Genomic DNA, 23,462 nt, shown 5'->3' with positions numbered 1-23,462 from the left:
GATTGAGGATAGTTGTTTGTACCTCCTGCTTGAATCCAGAGATGCATAACCAGGCATGTCGTCTGAGTAACACGCTAGTGTTAATGGGCCTAGAGGCAGTGTCCGCTGCATCAAGGGCACATTTGATTGATGCATTAGTTATTAACTTCCCCTACTGAATCAATTTAGCCTTGGTCTTAAATTGATCAGATAATTGTTGCAGTAGGGTTTCTAGTTGGTCATAGTGAGCCCTATCATACCTAGTAAGTAATGCTTGTGTGTTGGCTATTCGCCAGTTATTAGCAGCTTGGGCAGCGATTCGTTTGCCAGAAGCATCTAATAATTTGGACTGCTTGTCTGGAGGTGGCGCGTCACCAGAGGTTTGAGAGTTGGCACATTTTCTAGTGTTAGTTACCACTAGGGAATCTAAAGGGAGCTGACCTTTGATGTAGCCGGGATAACTGGGAGCGGGCTTATATTTTTTTAGGATTCTAGTCCTAACAGGGTCTTTGAATATGTCAGGGGCATGTTTAATGACACCTTTTAACATTGGCAGTGTTTGTACAGTCTTTAGTGATTGTTCAAAGGTGTCTAGTAGAAAATCCTCCTCTGCAGGGTCTGAATGCATTGGGACACCATGGTATTGAGCCGCCCTATTTATAAGCTGGTTAAAACCAATATGGTCATCTGGGGAAGATGGCTTTGTTGGATATGCATGAGGATTAGGGAGGTCTAAAGGATCTACTGGGTCATCATAATCATCCCAATCATCCTGTGGTACGTCTGTATCATTATCAGGGTCATCAAAAGGGTCAGTGTTGTGTCCCTCATCCCCTAAATCATCATCACTGGGTGGTAGTGGTGAATTTGGTGGAAGTATAGGAGAATGTGGAGGAGAGACAGGCTTAGAAGGAAGAACAGGAGAAGAGGGTTGCAAAGGTGAAGTAGCACAGTCCTTTACAGGCACTGAAGGAATGCCTGGGGTGTCCAATTTCCTTTTGTTGAGTGGAACAGTAGACACATGTCCTGTTTTAGGGTCTATATGGAGTATTTTTGGTTTTGGATCGATAGGATGCGGTCAAAAAAGATCTTCCTCTTTTGTAGGTACTTTTGGTGCAGTTTTTTTCGGGTCCGACCGAGGTTTGGATTTCTGCCTCAGAGCCTTGGAGGGTGTTTTCGGGTCCTTCGGCTTCGATGTGGAGGCAGAAATCTTTTTCAGTTTCGAATGTTTCAGTTTCGGATCCGATGCCTTTTCCTTCGGCACGGGGGTGGCCGGAGCCCAGGACTTTTTGGGAGTAGCTTGCGCTCCGTGCTTCGGTGCCAAAAGCGCCTGTGGGACAGTTTCAGTTTGCTCGGTCCCGAGCTACCGGAAGGCTTGTCTTTTGTCTTTAGAGTCGAGGACGGGGCTTTTGAAGCTTGTTTTTGGTCGCGACTGGGGTCAGCAGGCGAAGTTTTGACCAGGGCCTTCTTTTTTGGAGGTGGGTTTGGGGCAGGGGCAGTTGTACTCATTTATTGACCTGGAGTGATGAGATGGTCTGAGTAGTCTGCTTTGGACACGATTTGCAGTTCCTCAGAGTTCTCTTCCGGAACATCGCAGCCTTCATCGAAGATGTCCGCCGGAGCTGCTCGCTGCGTCATGATGTGTCGTCGGGCCCGGCGATCACGGATGGTCTTTTTAGATCTAAAATAGGCCCAGGCCTGGCAATTGTTCTCGTCGTGCTCAGGCGAGAGACAGGTTACAGACCTTGTGGTGGTCACTGTGTGGTAATTTTGCTCCACACTGGGGGCATTTTTTAAATTGTGTCCTTTTCAGGAGCCATAGGCCCGAACGGCGTTGATAGGCCCAGCGGCCCGCGTCGACGGCCAGAACAGAATATTTGAGGAGCGCGTCGAAATCACGCGATCGAAAACAATACCATCGAGTCTAAGATGGTTTTGTGCGTCGAAAAGGTTTGGAGAATATGGTGCCGAACCGGAGTGCAGAAGTTACATCCGAACCCGATGGCGAAAAAACAATCTGAAGATGGAGTCGATGCCCATGCGCACTATCGTCCAAGGGAGGAGTCACCTATCTCGTGACCACAAAAGACTTCTTCCAAGACAACAAGGTGCAAGCATCCGAGCCCAACACCAGATGGCGATCTATGCAAAGTGTACCATCTGCAGCTCGTATGCCTCGAACCATCTATTAAGATCTACCTAAGTAAATAATTGTCAGGGTTCAAAGAACAAAATGTGCCTTAACCTTCACAAGCAGGACCGCATATAACTGGCACTAAAGGCCAAACACTGGCTTTCAGCAGAAGTCAGAGTTACATTTAAGAGTTATAGAAAACAGTGGTCCTTAAAATTGTATATGCCTTAAATGACTTAATATACAATAAATGTCAGGTATGAAAAAGTTTGTGGTTCAAAACACCTTTTTTATATAATCATCAAATACTCAAGACTCTCATTAAATATACGTGATAAAAGTGATTGGTGCTCACACGTGATGCACACTGTGGTAAGAGTTCATTCCAGTGCATAACACATAGTGTGCCTCCATACAGCCAAAACAAGTAAAATAAAAATATTCATTTCTGAGATCGTATGGGTGACGGCATTTTGATCCCTTACAATTACGGAATCCTCATCAGGACAGGGTAAGAAAAATCCTGGGAAAGAAGTGCTGCAAAGACATGAAAGAGAGAAAAGAGTGAAGTGAGGGAATACAAGTCCTTGCTATATGGGTGCAAAACAGACATTACTTACAGAGGTGCAAAGATGGCCTAGTAGATTAAAAGGAAAAAGTAAGCAAATCGATTAATTGTAGCTGGGCCATTGTAATGGGTGAAAAAAGTTACAAAAAAGTGCCAGATGACTTACTCAAATTATAGCACTAAAAAAGGGAACAGGACAAAGATGAGCTGGTCTAAAAAGTAACTCCACAGTGTGCTGGGTGGGCAAAAAGGGGGGAGGGTGTAGGGATCAGATGGCAATTGTCAAACACAAATGGACATTCACAACCAAAATGGCAGGGTATGTAGGAGGAATACCTGTGCCCACAATTCTGGCACGTAGAAAAGTGCAAGGGTTACAAGATGGTGAACCCAAACAGCAAGTCCATGATGAACTAAATATATTGGGAAACCAGTCAACAGGAAACTGGAAGGGAAGAAACCAAAATGAAGCTGCAAAGGTGGAAAAGATAAGGAAATCATTGCACTGATAGTGGTCCCAAAAGTTGTGAGAAAGGGGGACAGGGCCCAATAAAACCCTGTTCTACGCGAACGTACTAAGATCAGGCAACTGGGCTAGTGTCCCAAGATTGATGGCTCCATGGGCAAGGCAAGATTTAGGGAAAACAATGTTAGAAACAATACAAATATTATATTTTATGATTTGGCAAGGTCCCCAAACTCTTTTGAGGGACTTTCACGATTGCCTGAATCACAAATTGAATTTCTAGACCTTCTAGTGCGAGCTGAAAACAATCGTCTTTATACCGCTTTATACAGGAAACCAACAGAAAAGAACACTTTGCTATTATACTTGATTAACCATCCCAGATCTCCCAAAGACTTTCTACCATATGGGCAGTTTCTCATAACTAAGTGAAACTGTAAACAGACTTCTTTAAAGAACTGTCTATGCAGTGCTCAAGGGATTTCTCCATCTAGAACTGTACTAAAGCCCCGCCTCTTCAAGCAACAGTTTATGGTCAAGTTTTAAAGGGACAAGCTTAGACAGTACAGGTAGATGGCTTAAGTTGAATGTTTGTAACTATTTTATAAACTGAACACGTCTACCTATTTCTCTTCTCTTCCCATGCAATCGCTAGCTTCTGCAAGTTCTTCTATGCATCACGCATTTTTGCTGCCCACAAACTGTCCGCAACATTTCCCTAGAAAGTTGTATATAACCCTCACCATTTCACCTGGCAAATGTATTCCCTACCCCACTAGAAACAAATAATAATGGATGTATGATGTCCACTTACTTACCACTGTTAGAACTGAACAGAACATACCACGTTTTCCCACTTATCACTGCCCTCAGAAATTCTTGGCAGCTCATAGATTCACAGACAAAGGTATCGGACACAGTGAAGTAATGCCCACGTGGGCAATTCAACAGCATGAGACATTTCCTTTCCTTCATGAATCTTTACTGAAATACAAATACCACAAGCATGCCCAAGACCTCTCTTAACCATCCCATGCATTCTGGTTATGCACTTGAACAGAGGTGTAGACTATCTTCCCACAAACTGGCCTTTCCTCCTCAAGGTAATCCAGATTTATCAGAGCCTCGGCTTGTTTCCCTGTGATAAGTCTCCAGTTCAAACACACCTACACTGTTGGTCGTGAAGGAGCCTATTTTATCTTTTGTACACTACTATAAGTCTGCTTTGACAGAACGTCTAAGGTACCTTGTTTTTGTCCCACACAGTCTAGAAGTTCAACATCATGCTTCATGCCAGACATCTCACCTAGAACCAGATGGTCAGGAAATGTTTCGAGTCCTGGGTTTTACTGTTGCAAATCGCTACAGATGTGGTCAGTCTAACTGGTTCAATAAAGTAATTCTCTACTACAGTTCTCTATTACAACACCTACAGCTGACAAAAGAGCAGAAATTAAATCATAGTTTCTTTACAATGTGGAAGTTGTTGGAAACCAACCCTTTTCTTTTAATTTCTGACAGCAGTAAGCCAATACAGATTTTACATGCCATATGGTAGATTCCAGCCATAAAACTAAAGATTATCCATAATACCCTCAAGTAAAGCAAATGATGGCTCATGTTAATGATACGGTTTTGGAATGCTGTGCTTTGATGTTTACTTATACATAAGAGCAACTCACTGAGACCTGGTTTGTGCTTTAGAAAACTTAAAGATTAACAATATCAATGTCTCTATTTTACTAAAGATGTGAATGCAAGGGAATATTAAAATTTGATATGTATGCTCCTTTTCACAAAAATAGTTAAGACTGTAAAACGTGTGAGTTTGAAGTTTATGTTCTCTGTATTCACTGATCACCTAGTGCACTGGATTGCAAACCCTATGAGATTTTACTTGTACGGACCTCTTGCTAAAATAGTGGGTTTTAAAGATTATAAATATCACAGCCAAACTCCATGCTCTTAATGCATTATTCAAAGTAAAGTTCTACATGAGATAGAGATTTGTGACAATTAAAATATATTAAAGATTCTAAATAGGGTAACATTAAATTAAATAGATAATTCTAGAGCAAATAACTGATAAATTATGCACATTTTTTTTTTACTTTCGAGAAAACACATCTGCTCCACTCCATGCTACTGTCAAACAGTAGAAAATGCCTTTGACAAGATGAAAAACCATTTATTGGAACAAAATATCAAACAACCTACCTAATGAACATGTATGTACTCTAACACTACCCAGTTGCTACAATCTAGCACATTCCCTCACTGTTTTGAAAAACGCCCGTAGAGGACAACTCGGAAGCATTTAGAGAGTACAAGATTTAAAAGAAGAAAAAAAAACTTTCAGTGAACTGCTCCAGTTTCATATTTAAAAGAAGAAGACAAGAGAAGGGATGGAAATGGAGTAAACGCTGATGCAAGCTGTGCATATGATACTAGCCTCCTAATTTTGTACTAAAGCTCGGAAAATCCCCATTGTGAAGCACTGCTTGACAAACTGTACAACTTTGGAACGGGTATCTAGAGACAACTGTTTAAGCAGCTGTCTAAAAAACCTCTCTATGTGGATATGCTTTGAGGATTTTCGCAACAGTGAATCTATTCCGACATTACAACGGAAAACAATGTTAATTATTCATAGCAAATTTCCCTTGACTTGCACTTCAAGCAAATACATAACGACTAAGAATATTATTTCCAAAGCCAATGAGAAGGTTTTAAAATTTTGGAATGATTCACATTCCAAACGTTATCATTAACACATTCCTCACATCAGTTTCGATCCTTTCCTTAGCATTGACTTTGGTAATGCGAGCATCTACAGACTACTACCCCATGTGACCTCCCTCAAAGCTCCCATATATATCCCATCCAATTTCAATACATGTAGAAAACTTCTACGATATTTTATCCACAGCTTCACTCTACACACTTATATGATGCCCAAAGTTGTGTAGATTATTAAGTGAGATCACTCAAAAACTGGATAAAGCAAGCTGGTTTTCTCTCAATGGATTCAAGACTGAGTATATAGAAGGACCCAAAAATCTGTTTATGAAAATAAATTCGTGGTCGAAAACTGTGAGGAAATCATTTATAGCAAGGGCCAACTTGAAATTCTTCACTATTTAGTTACGTCAGCAGATACAGCCACTCATTCACCTGAGAGGCCTTGATCAAGGGCTCACAACTTAATTCTAGCATGAAGCATGTTAAAGGTTTGAGAGCAGGTGTCCAAAAGAAACTGCACACCGTTCTTCAAAAGGGAAACAACAAGACTTGTTATAGGGCTGATAAATTACTGACTGCAAAACATACACTGCATTACATGGGCAAATCCTACTTCAGATTCAAAAATTGTCTCTCACTCACGTTCTCCCAATTAGTTAAAGAAATTCAGGGACAGCCCTATTAAAGCCTTGTTTTTTGAGTGTCTACTCCTTGCTTTTCCTTCGTTTTGATTAATTTACCCTTGATCGTTTTCCCATTGCTTTTCCCTCATTTTCACTGCAATTTCCTTGCTTTTACTCCTGTTTTATAAGTGCCTTCTCCTTGCTTTTCCCTTGCTTTTACTGCTTTCTATTGCTTTTCCTTTCCCCCCATTTTTTGAGTGCCTTCTCCTTGCTCTTCCCTCATTTTCACTGTTTTCTCCATGCTTTTTGCTCATTTTTTGAGTACCTTTTCCTTGCTTTCCCCTCGTTTTCTTTGCTTTCTCCTCGTTTTTCTCCTCATTGCCGCCTTTTTCTCGCCCTTCGCATCCCAGTACCCTTCCTCGTCCCAGGACCTACTTAATGGAGGCAATAGCTCGACTCCAGGCCTTGCTCTCCCTGTGCTGCTGCATCGCTCTTGTTCCTGTCTTCTCGGTGTTTTTCCCACATTTTCACTGCTTTCTAGGTGCTTTTCCCCCTGTTTTCTGAGAACCTTCTCCTTGCTTTGCCCTTGTTTTCACTGCTTTCCCCCTTGCTCTCCCCTATTTTTTTTGAGAGCCTTCTCCTTGCGTTCTCTTCATTTTCATGGCTTTCTCTTTATTTTTCCCCCCGTTGCTTTTCCTTGTATAACTTCTTACGCCTGGCTTTTTCTGCAGTTTTTTGAGTGTCTTCTCCTTGCTTTCCCTCGTTTTTCACCGCTTTCTCCTTGCTTTTTTCCATTTTTTGTGTGCCTTCTCCTTGCTTTTCCCTTGTTTTTACTGCTTTCTATTGCTTTTCCTTTCCCCCCATTTTTTGAGTGCCTTCTCCTTGCTCTTCCCTCGTTTTCACTGTTTTCTCCATGCTTTTTGCTCATTTTTTGAGTACCTTTCCCTTGCTTTCCCCTCGTTTTCTTTGCTTTCTCCTCGTTTTTCTCCTCATTGCCGCCTTTTTCTTGCCCTTCGCATCCCAGTACCCTTCCTCGTCCCAGGACCTACTTAATGGAGGCAATAGTTCGACTCCAGGCCTTGCTCTCCCTGTGCTGCTGCATCGCTCTTGCTCCTGTCTTCTCAGTGTTTTTCCCACATTTTCACTGCTTTCTAGGTGCTTTTCCCCCTGTTTTCTGAGAGCCTTCTCCTTGCTTTGCCCTTGTTTTCACTGCTTTCCCCCTTGCTCTCCCCTATTTTTTTTGAGAGCCTTCTTCTTGCTTTCCCTTCATTTTCATGGCTTTCTCTTTATTTTTCCCCCCGTTGCTTTTCCTTGTATAACTTCTTACGCCTGGCTTTTTCTGCCGTTTTTTGAGTGCCTTCTCCTTGCTTTCCCTCGTTTTTCACCGCTTTCTCCTTGCTTTTTTCCATTTTTTGAGTGCCTTCTCCTTGCTTTTCCCTCATTTTCTTTTTTCTTGTTCTTTTGCCACTCCTGCCTGCCTTCTTTCTCCCACCTAGCCCCGCCCACTGCCTCCCTGCACCCCTTCCTCCTCCCAGGACCTACTTAATGGGGGTCGCAGCACAACCCCATTGAACAGGCCCCAGTGCCAGCTCTCCCTTGCTGTTGCATCACACTTGATCCTGCTTTCTTCTTGCTGTTCCCTGTTTTTTAGTGTCTTCTCCTGTCTTTCCCTTCGTTTTCACTGCTTTCTCATTCTGTTCCTCCGTTGCCTCTTCCCTGCTTTTTGAGTGCCTTCTCTTTGCTTTTCACTGTTTTCTCTTGCTTTTCCTTCATTTTTGGGTGCTTTCTTCTTGCTTTTCCCTTGTTTACACTGTTTTGTCCTTGCTTTCCCCCCTGCTTTGTATGCCTTCTCCTTACTTTCCCTTCGTTTTCATTGCTTTCTCTTTGTTCCCCCCCTATTTTGAGTGCCTTGTCGGTGCTTTCTTCTTGTTTTTCCCCCTCATTGCCGCTTCTGCCTGCAGCGTTTTTCCTGCCTCCTGAATAGCCAGGTCCAGGTCCACCTCCTCCTAGCACCCCTTCCTCCTCTCAGGATCTACTTAACGGAGGCTGCAGCCCAACCCCATTAAGCAGGCCCCAGGCCCAGTTTTCCCTATGCTGCTGCATCAATCTTGCTCCTGTACAGTCCTTGCTTTTCCCCAGCTTTTTGAGTGCAGTCTCCTTGCATTTCCTTTGTTTTCACTGCTTTCTTTTGCTTTCCCGTGTTTTTTGAGTGCTCAAGGCCCAGCTCTTCCTGTGCTGCTGGATCACTCTTTCTTCCGTCTTTTCCTTTCTTTTGAGTGCCTTCTCCTTGCTTTTCCCACGTTTGCACTGTTTTCTCCTTGCTTTTTCCCCTGCTTTGAGTGCTTTCTCCTCGTTTTTATTGCTTTCTCGTTTTTCTACTCATTTTTTGTGCCTTCTCCTTGTTTTATACCTCGTTTTCACTGCTTTATCCTTGCCCCCCGTTTTTGCTTTTCCCTCGTATTTCATTGATTTCTCCTTGTTTTTCCGCCATTTAAAAAAAAAAAAAAGAAGTTACAGCGCCATGAGACCTTCGTGGGTGATTTGCCATGCTCTACAAATCGTTGACTGATTGAAATCCAGCAATTTAGCTCTATTTTTACTTCACATATTAACGTGATTGACAATAATCGGATCACCATTTGATATCTTATTTCACTTAGTCCTATTGTTTTGATATCTCTTCCTCTCCAACATACACCTTAACCCACTACCGTTCCCATTCACCTTTTGTTGAAAGCCTCCCTGCTGGTCACGTAAAAATGCCACCCATGTCTAGTTTAAGAAAATGCTGAGCGGGGATCTGATTATTAGTCTATTATAAAAGAATATGGAGGTGCACCAGGTAAAGAAGTCCATTCATGTATATTTTGACAAATTCTTTATTTTCCCATCAACTTTTCTTGTTTGACATACATAGTCCAGCCAATGCATTTGGTTCAATAAACAGAACTTCATCAGGGCTTAATATGTTGTGAAAGTATGTAGTATCCCAGTTAGGTGCCACATCATAATTCCAGCTGTGTGCGCTGGCAAATAAGGTTTCTCACGGGGCAATGCGATGCCCCCCTGAATGTTACCCTGATAAGTAACAATCTTCCCAGTCTGACGTCGTTCTGTAAGCATGTGTATTACATTTAAATGTTGCACTGTTTCACATTCTTGTAGCTGCATACTGATGATCCTCAAAGCCACATTATAAAAATACAAATTATTCTTGCTCGCCATATTAGGTAACTTTCCCAACCACTGGACTCATTTATAGAAAATGTTTACCACAAGACATTTTAATTAAAAAAATTGATGCTGAATACACATATAAATATACAAAATAACCACCAACTAGTAAACTGTTTAAGTACCACTCACACTATCATAACATTAGCAAGGAAATCCACTATGTTCTTACCTCCATGGCACAGTTCTGAAAGATACTGGACAAGCTGGTGTGGGGAGAGGAATTAGGCTCTGATTTTTCAGATTCCACACCTTTCATCCCTCTTGGTAAAGCTGCTTCATCTGTATTAAAAGCACATATGTCAACAATTTTGTGCACATTGCGGACATGGTTTGTCATGTGAATACGTTGCAGTACAGTAGGCATTATCTCCATGTAATTGCCCTATTACACATAACTAACACATCACTTCAAGTAATACAATTATGTCAAGCAACTGTTCTGTGTAAATTAAGTGGGGGTCAACAGAAGTTTGCACTGAATCTTCGAACTTAGACATATCACCCTAGATATGCCACCTGCTTTCCCACTCCTGTGACCAATCTTTAACCAAACAACTGCTGTGTGTGGAACCAAGCATTCAGCCTACTCGACCTATGAAGCACTAATATATCTGTAAAGATTTATGGTGGCACCCGATTTGTACGGGCATGGGAGGCCATCACCACTGCATAATTGCATGTCTTTTCACCCAATCCGGATCTACTCCAGCTTTCTGCGCCTTTTACATTTGGCCACTGCTATCTAAATTTGAGCAAGACTGCAATTGTAAAGCGCTCTGATACCTCCGGTTCTAGCCAGCGCTATATAAAACTCATCAAATAAATAAATAAATACATTGCACCCCAAGCTTGTCCAATGGCAGCACGGCACAATACAATTTTCTTTTCTTTTCTAAGGTTCACACTCTCAGACACAGCTCGAGTAGTGATTTCCCTCTTCCACATTAGCCAATAAGCCCTTCCAATTTTTGGCTACATGGTGCCTAGCTAGCAAGTGTGAGATCTATAAATCTGCTTGTCACTAGGTTGGCCTTGCTGCTAGGGAAGTGGCCTGAAAGGCGCACAATCATTTTTGAAAGTCTGACCCAACATCAGCACACCTGGGGCACCCTGCGTTTGCATCAAGGAACATATGATTGATTCACTTGGGGGTTATGTATACGCGGTACAAGTGGTTGCTCTGGAACAGTCTGAACTGTGCATTTCTGGAAACTTTTAGGTGCAGTTTGAGACAGAACCAATCGGAATCGTTTATTTGCTACCCCATATGCTCTGTCCATTTTCTGTTCGCTTCCAATAAATCTCCCCCATGCTTCTCAAAGCGAGAGTTATTATAGGAATGTAATCGCTCTAGTCCTGCTATTAATGAGGTACATGTACTGCATACACTCAGTTTTAGGGGGTTCTTCCGCAGCCTTACTCCACCGCCTCCAGGTCAGCCCCAAAGCCGCTGTAGTAAGTTGTATTCCTCACAGAGTTCTTGGAAGTATGTGTCAGTGCCCCCTGCAAATAGACTGCCAACTAATGTGAGACCCTTCGAGTCCACTCATGCAGTCCCCTCCAGTTCCCCTGATGGAGGCAAACCATTAGTGACGTTAAGATTATTTCTTTGGAGTAAGGCCTGCGTGTGTGTTCTCTGCAATGCACACGACCAGGCAAACCACATTTCCCGGATTAAAATTGCTTTATCCATAGCAAGTGATTTCCAAAAGGGGTCCCACAACAGTTACACCAGTTGGGCCCTATGGGGGACAACAATATCATTCAAGGCTACCCACTCCCAATAAGCTGCACGTCTTCTACATGGCCACTGCAGCTGTGCAGCTAAGCAATGAAGCTGAAAATCCGGGGAGGTTAAACCGCCCTCATCTTTCAAGAGCCTCAATTTTGATAGTGCTATCCTGCACTTTCTCGTGACCAAAGGGGGGTCAACATACAGTCCATCTCAGCCGGGAACAGTGATCTAGGAATCTGTATGGGGAGAGCAGAAAATAAACAATCATTTCTGCAGTATGAACATCTTAGACGGGGTTATCTTCCCTAAGACCGATATCGTCAATGTGTTACAGAAAGCGATTGACAGCTTTAAGGACGGCCAGCAACGTCATAACATTTCCCAGCAGCAGGCAGTGTGAGATCTATAGACCCTTACACCTAGTTATTTTAATATGTTAGATTCCAACTTTATGACAGCGTCAAGTGCAGCTGGCCAATTCAAGCCCATTGGCCTCTTTACGGAGAGCTCATTGGATTCAGCCTAGCTTAACCCTCAAACCAGAGAGTCCACCGAAATCCTCCAGGGCCCTAACTGCTACCCCCTCAAGTTCGCCTGCTAAGCATGCAGCACATCACCCTCATAAAGTGAAATGAACAGGAGTACCCGTCAATCTGAATCCTCTGGTGGCACTAGCTCTATCGAATTGTTTTGGCCAGCTCTACTGCCACAGCAAATATTACAGGGGAAAGAGGGCCCCTTGCCTTGTGCCTCGCTGCTCATGGTACAGGACTCCGATATTATAGGGCCCATTCTAAATCCTTCCAGAGGACCAGTGTACAATAAATTGGTTCATCTCATGAAGTCGTGTCCCAGCTCCATGCCCTGCATTGCCACATATAGGAAGTCCCATTTAAGAGACTCAAAGGCCTTTTGTATGTCAATAGATCGCACCAAGGCCGATGAAGCAGAAGGCGGAGGGTTGCAGAGTACTTGCGTTAGTCTACTGATATTGGGAATGGTGCTATGTCCCAGAATATAAACGTTTTGGTCGGCGTGAACAATGTTGGTCGGCGCTGGGAACTGCAAATTCACGTAAAAATTTTTTAAGGAGGGAAACAATGTCTTCCTTCCTCAGTGTTTGCTGTAAGGATCCTACATCTCTTGACTCACTGAAGACTTCAACCAATTTGGGAGCCAGAATACCCATATAAGCCCCATAAAATTTTATTGGTAACCGATCCGTGCCGGGTACCTTTCCTATGCCCGATTCCGTACCGGGTACCTTTCCTATGCCCGATTCCTTTCTGGCTGCCTTCAACTCTGGCACTGTATTTCAGCTTCCAAGGCCATCACCTCCTGTGATATTCTGAGGAGCAAGGCTTTCAAGAAAATAGTCTAGGTCCTGTGCGCTATTTTCATCCCTGGCTGCATATGGGCCATTCTAATAACTCTCAAATGCATCATTTATCTCGGGTTAGGTATACAGTGGTTGATCCCCCTCATGTTAAAGTGCAGAGTAAGAGTACCCGGGCTTTTCCAACTAACCAGCCGGGCCAGCATCCTCACAGCTCTATCGTGCTCAGCATAGGCCCTCGCAATATAGGCCTGTAGTCATACCCCCTCAGTCTATTCACTAGCGACATGAGCTTTTTCCTTTCCACCGCTAGGATCTCCCAAGACTTGGGGCCCCTTGCCACCTCCCTCTCAATTGCATTTAACAACTGCTTTTGCTTACTGTTACAAGCATGAAGCTGTGCTTTCACCGCGATGCAGGAGCTATGCAGTGCCCCCTTGTCACCATCTTAGCCCAGCGTTCAATTACCCTGGAGGATGTCCTGCTTGTATTTTCAGGGAAGTAATCAGCAATCACCTCCTCCAGAGATTTCCTAAAACCAGAATTCTCAAGTAACACTATGTTAAACCTCTAGGTTGGTATGAGTGCTCCTCGTGGGAGAGGGGGGGGGGGGCAGCCCCAATGCACTGTAATAAGCGATGGATTGTGGTCTGGGTAAGTGCTGGCCAGATACTCAAGCTGCATGACCTTTACCCTCATTAGTGGGCAACAGAGGAATTTATTCAACCAGACTTGGAGATCATGCAAGCCTGAATAATAGTATTCCTACCCCCTGGGCGTGTGGGTTCTCCAAATACCCACAATGTCCTACCATGCATCCACTTGCCAAAAGCTTTAGCCAGCCTGGGCACTCCAGGTACGGGAAGTGGAGGGTGAGACCTCATCCGCTATGCAATTGAAATCCCTTGTGGGAACCCAGTGCTGCGGTCAGAGGAGTTGACACCCTAGCCAAAAAAAAATCCAACTGATTCACAATCGGCCACAGACATTGATCAAGGCAATATCTTCGCTCTCCAGCCTACCCATCACCACACATACTCACCCATTCGGATCAATTAAGCTTGTCGGAGGTTGGAAAGGCATACCCTGCCTCCCTTAGATCAACATCCCATGGGAATACACTGAATAGGTGGTATAATACATAAGACCCTATCATCTCTTTTGCAATGCTTTCCCCTCAGTTTGTGTGAGGTACATCTATATCCCTTAAAGTATTCTGATACATTAAAACACTCACTGGGAGAGTTGAGACCCCACACATTCCACATAAATAACTACATGTGTCTCAGCGACTGTATCATTGCAGGCATCAGTCAAAAAACACCCATAAGCACCAGTGAGGTCCCCACAACAAAATGCACTACACCACTGTCCAGCTCCCCATTCCAATAAAACATGCAACATTCAACAACTTAGTAACAGAGGCAACAAATGCAATTTTTCCCAACATCCCACTCCCAGGACTGTGATGGCAGGCAACCTGTCCAAACCAGCAATGAACAAAACTATCTTTGCACCTCTGGCGTTTCTTTTATAAGTCTCACCAGCAGGAGCTATGGAGGACTGGAATAACATTGAGCATTCGGAACCATTGCATTGCCTATTGCAAATGGTCCAGCTGTCCTGGCGTGCTGCAAGAGGTAGTCTGCGTCAATTTGTTTTAGTAATCTCTACCACAGGCCATGGCTGCCCCTGGGCCTATTGGGTCACACAGGTACTCTGTGTGTTCGTTTAAGTGCGAAGGCCCTCCTTCACCACCTTCTCCTGTAGCCAATACTCTGAAAAAAGACACCATTGAATCCCCTTCAATTATTTTAAGTAGGCCAATTACACTTAAATTGTTGTGCCTAGTTCAGGAATCTTGGTTTTACACCCTAGATTCCAACATTTGGGCCTACTACGTCACAGCTATCAGTTGCTGTTTCGAATCTTCCACTGCTGGAGAGAGCTCCGTCACTGCTGTTTCGAATTTTGACACTTGCTTCAACATCTTCCTCTGGTCACATCTCAGAGGCCCACATCCAGCACCTTGGGAGTCTATTTGCTTTCCAGCAAGCTTCTGGCCGCCAAAATAACATCAAGTTCATCTGTGCAGACCTGCTCCCCAGAGGCAGGAGTCTAACTAGGAGCCGGCCCAGATTCGCCTTCCTCCACCGATGCATTGCCAGTTTGATCATCCTTGTGTTTTTGGATTTCTCTCCCTATAGCTACAGGGAGCCATGCGTTCCGATCCTTGATTAAAGAGCGGGTGAATAGCGCTACTTGAATGCCAGTCTAGGTGGATCCCTTAGCGCTACACTTCACAATCAGCGACAGTCTCCTTTCAGCGGTGCTTTGTGCAGTTATCCAAGTTGCCAACTCAAACCTATCACACCATTGTGCGCCTCCAGGAGCAGCCAGCAGCTAGGACAGTAGAAGGGCATTCGAGACGTTAAGACCACCACTCACCTACGTGGGATACCCAGGGTCAACTTACAATCAAAGAAATACCACTCTTAGTTTTCCGTACAACCGGAGGTGCCGACAAATGCCATTTAAACATCACAACTAAATGAGTGTGTCTAGTTAGCTTAAGACACTTCCAAAAATATAAGGACGTAATATCCTTTCTAGGTATCCCCTTTTCAGATTACATATGTTAATCGTTTTAAGTATAAATGACAAATATAAAATGCATATTTGGTTAATATCACTTTTCACCGCATCTGAACTGTGTTCTCTGTTTTACAATGATTTTTACTGAGTTGATAACAAAATATCATGGAAGCTGATGTCAGCTCTCGTTTATTATTACATTTCAATGAGTACCGCGTCACAGAATGAAAATAAGTAAAAAGGCATCGGCCCTGTTTCTGCTAATGACTTATTTTGAAAAGGGCAACAATTACCAGATAATAATATATAAATGTGTGAAGGGCTAGAGAGAAACTTTGTGCCTGGAGACTGAGCTGAGACAAACTATGTAGAATCACTTCACCTACATTTGCTGGAGGTTAAAAGGATGCAAATTCATCCTTCACTTGCTAGGGGCTTATCAGTGTTCCTATCAGCAGAGATAAGAATAGTATAGTATAATATTCTATTTACCAGTAACTTTATTGTTCAAAGCAGATATGTGAGTGAACCATTTTTGAAACTCAAATCAGGTTGTCTTTTGGTGCTGATTTTAGCTTAGTAAGCCACAGATATGAGGGTGGGGTTGATATAAAGTTAAACAGGCATCATGTTGCAATATTTTTTGCTGTGTACTTTAGTCATAAACAGGGCCAGGTAGGGAACCCAAAGCAGCCCTGGCAACTTTGTTAGGCCTTGGGTGTGCTAGTGTGAAGAACTGCTGATTTTGTTACTGTAGGCAGATGTTGCAGCATCACTGCAAAACTGGCGCTCAGTAACAAAACCGCCCCCCACCTCTGCGAAACCAGCCCCCACCCCTTCTAGCCTCCATGGGAAACGCCCGATGCCAGTTAAGGGCCTAGTCGTAAACATTGCAGCTACTGTTCTTTTTGTCTTTATAATAGTTTCTACACATATTGTTTTTTTTATCGTTATTTTTATTAGGTTGCAGATTATGAACAGGAAAGTGCTCACGCTGTAACAATTTAAGCAGTAATCAATAAACCGTTACAAAGTATACATCACTGGAGCTTTCGCATGAGTGTTATACAATAGAAATAAAATGATAGGCGCAAACCATTTTTTTAGGAAAACCAAACAATAGCCAAAGTGAAGGCATTCGATATACATTAGATTCACAGTTATTTGTCTCTTATGATGCTACACAAGTCTCAGGTAAGACACACAGTGTGGTCAGTGCGACCTGCGCCACTTTGGCTAACATTTTTAAAATCTATCCTGGGTTAACCAATGCATCAGGAACTGAAACAGTGTTCAGAGCAGCCTGCTCCGCAAGATATGTTTGATATAGGCCCCCAAAAATTTTGGATCGGCTACGGGTGGGGGTTGGAGAAGTAGCTCACTATACAGTTCGGACTGCGTGCTACAGTACAACATATCGCGTGACCATTCCTGTATCTTTGGGGGGATGGGGGGACCTCGTGCCAGGTGCATTGCTAATCTGCGCTTAGGGAGCAGCATTCCCATCTCGATTAATCAACGGATTCCCTTCTAAAGTTTCTTCGTGTACCCCAGCAAAGCAATGAGTGGGTCAGTGAGTATGGGTATTTCGGTGATATCACTCCGGGCCTGAAATACTTTCTCCCAGAACTTGGCAATAATTGGGCATCCCCAAGCAACATGCAAAAAGTCCGAAGGACTCCCCCTACATCTCTCGCACTCTGTTTTGCGCAACCCTTAACGAAACAACCGCTCAGGAGTATAGTAAACTCTTTGCAAATATTTAAAGTGGATTAGGCGGTGTCACCCATTTAGAGATACTCGCGAGTCGCTTCACAGCTATATCTCAAAGTGTCATCATCAATATTAATGCCCAGGTTCCTTTGTCACTCAAGTCTAGACTTGGTGTAGTAGTTCTTACGGTGGGCTTGCACAGCACCATAAATCCTGGACACTAGCTTAACAGGCGATTCTGCTTGCAGGATAAGTGTAGGTGGGGTTAACTCTGGTGGCTCCACCATATTATCACCCAGCCTCTCACGCATGGCATGTCTCATCCTATAAAATTGAAATTGCACCAGTGGGGTAGGAGCAGCGCCCACAGGTACCATCTCGTCCCATGTGTGCTACATTCCATCCTGAAAAAGGTTGCCCACTACAGTGACATTCAGAGCTTGCATCGCCCTGAGCACAGCGTGAACTCTGCATAGAGGGAGCCAAGCGCACCATTTCAGTTGCACTAAGGGGGATTACAGTATATTACAGTCTTGTCTTTTTACCAAGTCTCACCACGCGTGTCCTGTGGAGTCTATGGGGTCGAGAATACCCGTGCGACGGTCTGGAGGTCGAAAAAGACTAGAGAGGAGGTCCGAAGGGGCAACTGCCACTTTTTCGATATACAGGTGCGGTGGGTATAGGGTCTGATGCAGGCAATAAAATGCATGCAAGTTTTGTGCGACTCTGTAATACAGTTCCAGATCTGGGGCTCCCAGTCTTCCGAGATAGTAGGGGAGTGTGAGGACCTTCCACTGAACTCTCGGCTGCTTTCCGGCCCAAGCCAACTTGATCAGTATGGGGTGCGATCATGTACGGCGGCGAACTATGGGAATACTCATGTAGGGCGGAAATCACCGGATAGAAAATAAATTTCTAAGACAGCTGCTAGCACTATCATCTAGCACTCCACTACTTCCTCTAAGCCTGGATTTGGGGGTTAGACCCATTGACGAGGAGCTCGCGCTCAAACCTCTCAGGTTCTGGCGCAGGCTCTGGGTTACACCGGAGCTGTCAAACTATAGGCTGGAACTTAAAGAAATACTAACCTTTACTAGTGCAGGGAAAATTCCTTGGCTTATATTTATAAAGAATGAATGTGCAAGGCTAGGAGTACCTGCCCTATGGTCTGACCCTGAGAGGGGCTGCAAAATGGTTACACGCAAGTTACTCACGAGGACATTCTGTGATAATAAACTCACTGCTGCTGTGTCTAATTCACATGCTGGCACTTTAACTGCTTCTTTTTTAATGACTAAAGACTTTTATCATTTTGAGTATTTCATGGATGACATATATCCTATTTTAGCAAGGAAACTGTATATACAGTGGAGATATGGTACTCTACCTTTGCGAGCCTTTACTAGTAGATGGTCTTCTGCTGCCCTGAAAAATTGTCCTGGGTGCAACTGTGACATGGAAAATTATCTGCACGTTCTCTTCTTTTGTCCAGCATATTTTAAGCCCAGGAGGTACTGGCTTGTACCCTTATGCAAAAATTTGGGTTTTACGCAGTGCATGTATGCTTTTAGAGTACTAAAAACAGATATAACCAGACCCATTGTATTTGCTGTCTCGTAATTCCTGGCAGCTATGTGGCACAAGCGAAGGCAATTAATTGCCAGTACATGATTATGGACTCATAGCCAATTGAAAGATACTGTCTTCTTTTCTAAGTCTTGTAAATTTTCTTTTAACTGTTTTTTATTAAATTATTTATTGTCCTTTCGCCCAAAGTGGTGTATACTAACGGTATTAACTGTAAAAAGTTCCTTTTTTTAACTGTCTTCATTTGGAAAATGCTAGGGGAATTCATTGTGTCTTGCTATAATTAATTGAATTTTCATCCATGTATATTGTCTTTTTTATACCCTTTTGCATTCTTTTATGGCATACTACCGAAATAAAGATTTCTTGATGATGATGATATACATTAGATTCACAGTTATTTGTCTCTTATGATGCTACACAAGTCTCAGGTAAGACACATAGTGTGGTCAGTGCGACCTGCGCCACTTGCGCCACTTTGGCTAACATTTTTAAAATCTATCCTGGGTTAACCAATGCATAAGGAAGTGAACCCGTGTTCAGAGCAGCCTGCTCCGCAAGATATGTTTGATATAGGCCCCCAAAATATTTGGGTCAGCTACGTTGGGGTGGGGAGGTGGGGAGCAGCCGCTCACTATACAGTTCGGACTGCGTGCTACGCGTAACCATTCCTGTATCGTGTGTGTGTGGGGGGGGGGGGGGGGGGGGGGGGGGGGGGGGGAAGGGGGGAGGGACCTCGTGCCAGGTGCATTGCCAATCTGCGCTTAGGGAGCAGCATTCCCATCTCGATTAATCAACGGATTCCCTTCTAAAGTTTCTTTGTGTACCCCAGCAAAGCAATGAGTGGGTCAGGGATTATGGGTATTTCGGCCCAGAACTTGGCAATAATTGGGCATCCCCAAGCAACATGCAAAAAGTCCGCAGGAATCCCCCTACATCTCTCGCACTCTGTTTTGCGCAACCCTTAACGAAACAACCGCTCAGGAGTATAGTAAACTCTTTGCAAATATTTAAAGTGGATTAGGCGGTGTCACCCATTTAGAGATACTCGCGAGTCGCTTCACAGCTATATCTCCAAGTGTCATCATCAATATTAATGCCCAGGTTCCTTTGTCACTCAAGTCTAGACTTGGTGTAGTAGTTCTTAGGGTGGGCTTGCACAGCACCATAAATCCTGGACACTAGCTTAACAGGCGACTCTGCTTGCCCTGAGCACAGAGTGAACTCTGCATAGAGGGAGCCAAGCGCACCATTTCAGTTGCACTAAGGGGGATTACAGTATATTACAGTCTTGTCTTTTTACCAAGTTGCACCACGCGTGCCCTGTGGAGTCTATGGAGTCAAGAATACCCGTGCGACTGTCTGGAGGTCAAAAAAGACTAGAGGGAAGGTCCGAAGGGGCAACTGCCACTTTTTCGATATGCAGGTGCGGTGGGTATAGGGTCTGATGCAGGCAATGAAATGCATGCAAGCTTTGTGCGACTCTGTAATACAATTTCATTACAAGACCGGAGGCTACATTATGCATTATCCTTTAATAGCAACTCACACAGCCGCACTACATCACAAAGGATAAAGTTCTAGAGTCATAACAAAGGATGTATCTAGGAGATGATCTGCCTCTTTTAAAAGCGGCTCGCCAGCAGATAAGTCACTACTTTCTTTCTCTCTAATAACTCACATTGTACTATATCTGTTTATGATAATATCTCGTGTTTTGGGGCTAATTTATGCTTGTTTTTACTTCTGGCGCTATCCTCATGCCCTGTTGCTGATTAGATATCAATGTCTTTTCCGTATTAGTCTTGTGCCCTGTTCTTCCCTTCCAGGGTTTCGTGCTACTATTCCGGGGGTGGCGCTAGTCCCCCCTCCCCGCCCCCCCCCCCCCCCCTCCGCAGCACTCCCCTCACGGCCCGACACTCGTCCGCCCTGTACCTGCGTTGCCTTCGGCGATCCTCCCTCGCCTCAGCCCTTCGCTTTCTCGGCGATTTTCTCGCCTTTCCGCCTTCGAGGCCGCTTGGAGGAAGGCACCTTAGCAACGCCCGCGTTGCGTGCCTCTCCTCCCAAGCGACTTTCCTTTCCCCGGCGGCTGAGCTCGAGCGCTCCTCGGCAATTTTGCCAGTTGCTCTGCTCCAGCCGCCGGAGGAACTCTCTGCTAGTTGCGCTTCCCCCCCCTATCACCTAAAAAACGACGCCTTGCCATATATAGATTATAAAATATAAATATTAATATTTAATCAGTCATATAAAAAAAAAAAATAATAATTTTATAAGAATAATTTTTGAGGCAAAAAAAAAAAAAAAGGAGGAGATAGTGGAAAAGGAGAGAGAGAGGGGAAACTTATTACCTTACCTGCTAGTATCCCCTTCTACACCATGTCTGACATGGATTCCGATGACGCCACTGCTAGTTCACCGGCCCCCCCTTGACAACTCCCTCAAAAAATTCCTTCAGCAGGAAATTAAAGCATGTATGATGTCTTCTCTTAAAGAAGTTATGCTCTCCAAAAGACCGTGTGATCCTCAGGATCCTCCCCTACACGGTAAGAGACCCAAAAAGACCAAACATTGCGAAAGCACTGCGGGCCCTAGCGCCTCTCACAGTACAGGAGGTCTTAGCACCTCGCTTTGGATGGGTGGCCATCGCGCCCCACTTGAACCTGATGTCCCTCGGGACACTACCCTGATCGGTGCCCATGGCGGCACAAATGTGTATGGTGTCCCTCGCGACACACTTTGGGATAGTGCTAACGAAAAAAGGAAGAATGTTGGTCTTGACTCCTCCTCATCCTCCTTTGATGATAATGCTTCCAAAGACCTTTCAGACGAATTTGTCTTCGACCTGGATGAGGTCCACCATGACTTTAACTCCCAACCTGACCCGGAACCCTCCTCTAAGAATATTATTCTCAATCCTGTCGGAGAGGAGATGTTCTCTCCCCTGAACATCTCTCACCCCAACAGTTCTAAATGGTTCCCGCAGGATCATGTTTCTAAATTCGTTTCTCGTTGGTTGAGAAACCTTTTAGACAGAAACACCAGGAATACTATGAGGTCTGAATCCCCCAGACCTACCATCGATGAGAGGGTTTGTCAAACCCCCAACCTAGATCCTAGTCTTATCAAATTCTTGTTTAAATTAGGGCGAGACCCCAGAAAAGGATTGGAAAGAGCCCTTAAAGGCTGCCAAGACCGCCTCCTGGACGTCTTGGGACCCCTTGTTAGGATCCTCGATATGGCCGAGCAATCCCACCTCTCCTCCACACCCTTAAATACTGATCTTGTCCGAGGATGGAGCCAGAGGGCCATCGTCCTCCTTGGTAATGCCAACTCGAGCTTAAATATTGAACGAAGAAGGTCCATTTTGAACAAGATTGACCCTAAATTAGGTGATATGGCTGAAAAAGAGCCCTCCCAAAACCCCAGGAGAGGACATTATCAAAGAAATTGGCAAATACGTTTCCACCTTCACCGCCCTCGACAGAGCCCAAAGTAACGTGAGGCGGGTGTTCAACAACAACCTTTTTGGCCAGGCCGGTAGAAGGGGTCGCTCTTCCGGCCGAGGCAACCAACGACCCTATTCATCCTTCAGAGGAACAGGCAGGGGCTTCTACCCCCCTAGACAACCCTTCTTTCCCCAGAGAGGAAGAGGCCCGAGAAACCGCGGCTCAAGAGGTCGAGGTACTCCCAACACCTCCAACTCTACAAGTAAGTACTACTCCTTCTTCTACCCCTCCCATAGTAGGGGGCAGGCTAAAACAGTTTTATCATGTTTGGGATTCAATTACCCAAGACCCATGGGTTTTAGAGACCGTCATGGGTTTCAAGATAGATTTCTTACAGATTCCCGTCCAGTCACACTTACCCCGCCCCTTTGTCCTCTCAGAAGATCAAGAAAAGATCGTGGAGGAAGAAATCGCTTCCATGCTCAAAAAGGACGCAATAGTGGAGGTTCCCTGGTCCGATGCCAGATTCATAAGCACACTGTTTCTCGTTCAGAAAAAGGACAAGGGTTGGAGACCCGTAATAAACCTTCGAGAAGTCAACAAATTCCTAGTTTATCGCCATTTCAAAATGGAGGGTATCCACCTCCTGAGGGATCTCCTTCTGGAAGGGGACTGGATGGCCACGTTAGACCTGAAGGACGCTTACTTCACGATTCCCATGTACAAGGAACATCAACCCTTCCTTCAATTTGCTTGGAAGGAACATCTCTACCAGTTCCAAGCTCTTCCCTTCGGCCTCTCTTCTGCCCCTTGGTGCTTTACCAAGATCATGAAGTGTGTCGTTACAATTCTAAGAGAGAGAGGTATCCGCCTCATCATTTACTTGGACGATATTCTTATCATGTCCCAATCCCATTCAGACCTCCTAAGAGATCTAGAAACCTCCATGAACCTGTTAGAGAGCCTAGGGTTCATCATCAACAGAGACAAATCCATCCTCTCTCCCTGCAGAACTATAGAATTCCTCGGCTTCACTCTAGACACCACAAAATGTCTCCTCCTTCTTCCGGCCAAGAAGATTGCCAAGATCCGGAAGGAAATCAGGTCCGTTCTGAAACAAGAGTCTTTAACTCTCCGCGAACTAGCCAGACTTCTTGGGCTCCTTTCTTCTTCCATCCAGGCTATTTTTCCCGGCCCTCTGAACTACCGTGCACTTCAGAGAATAAAGAGGAATGCTCTCAATTCAGGTCTGTGGTATGGGGACCTTGTCTCTCTGGATCCGGATGCGAGAACAGAGCTCT

At 44.4% G+C, this 23,462-nt stretch overlaps 1 protein-coding gene across 2 annotated transcripts in view; it reads right to left on the bottom strand.

Annotated features, from left to right (window-relative positions):
* The window catches only part of DENND4C (DENN domain containing 4C), a 1,503,495-nt gene that overhangs the window by 327,926 nt on the left and 1,152,107 nt on the right, over positions 1-23,462 (bottom strand). For both annotated transcript variants that reach the window (XM_086951990.1, XM_086951991.1), the window contains exon 27: positions 9,919-10,028. In XM_086951990.1, coding sequence (XP_086808116.1) covers positions 9,919-10,028 — 110 coding nt within the window. The remainder of the gene's footprint in view (positions 1-9,918; positions 10,029-23,462) is intronic.

The sequence above is a fragment of the Lissotriton vulgaris genome, unplaced genomic scaffold (assembly GCF_964263255.1).
Source record: "Lissotriton vulgaris unplaced genomic scaffold, aLisVul1.2 SCAFFOLD_247, whole genome shotgun sequence".
NCBI classification, from domain to species: Eukaryota; Metazoa; Chordata; class Amphibia; order Caudata; family Salamandridae; genus Lissotriton; species Lissotriton vulgaris.
This window is presented reverse-complemented; position numbering and strand designations above follow the sequence as displayed.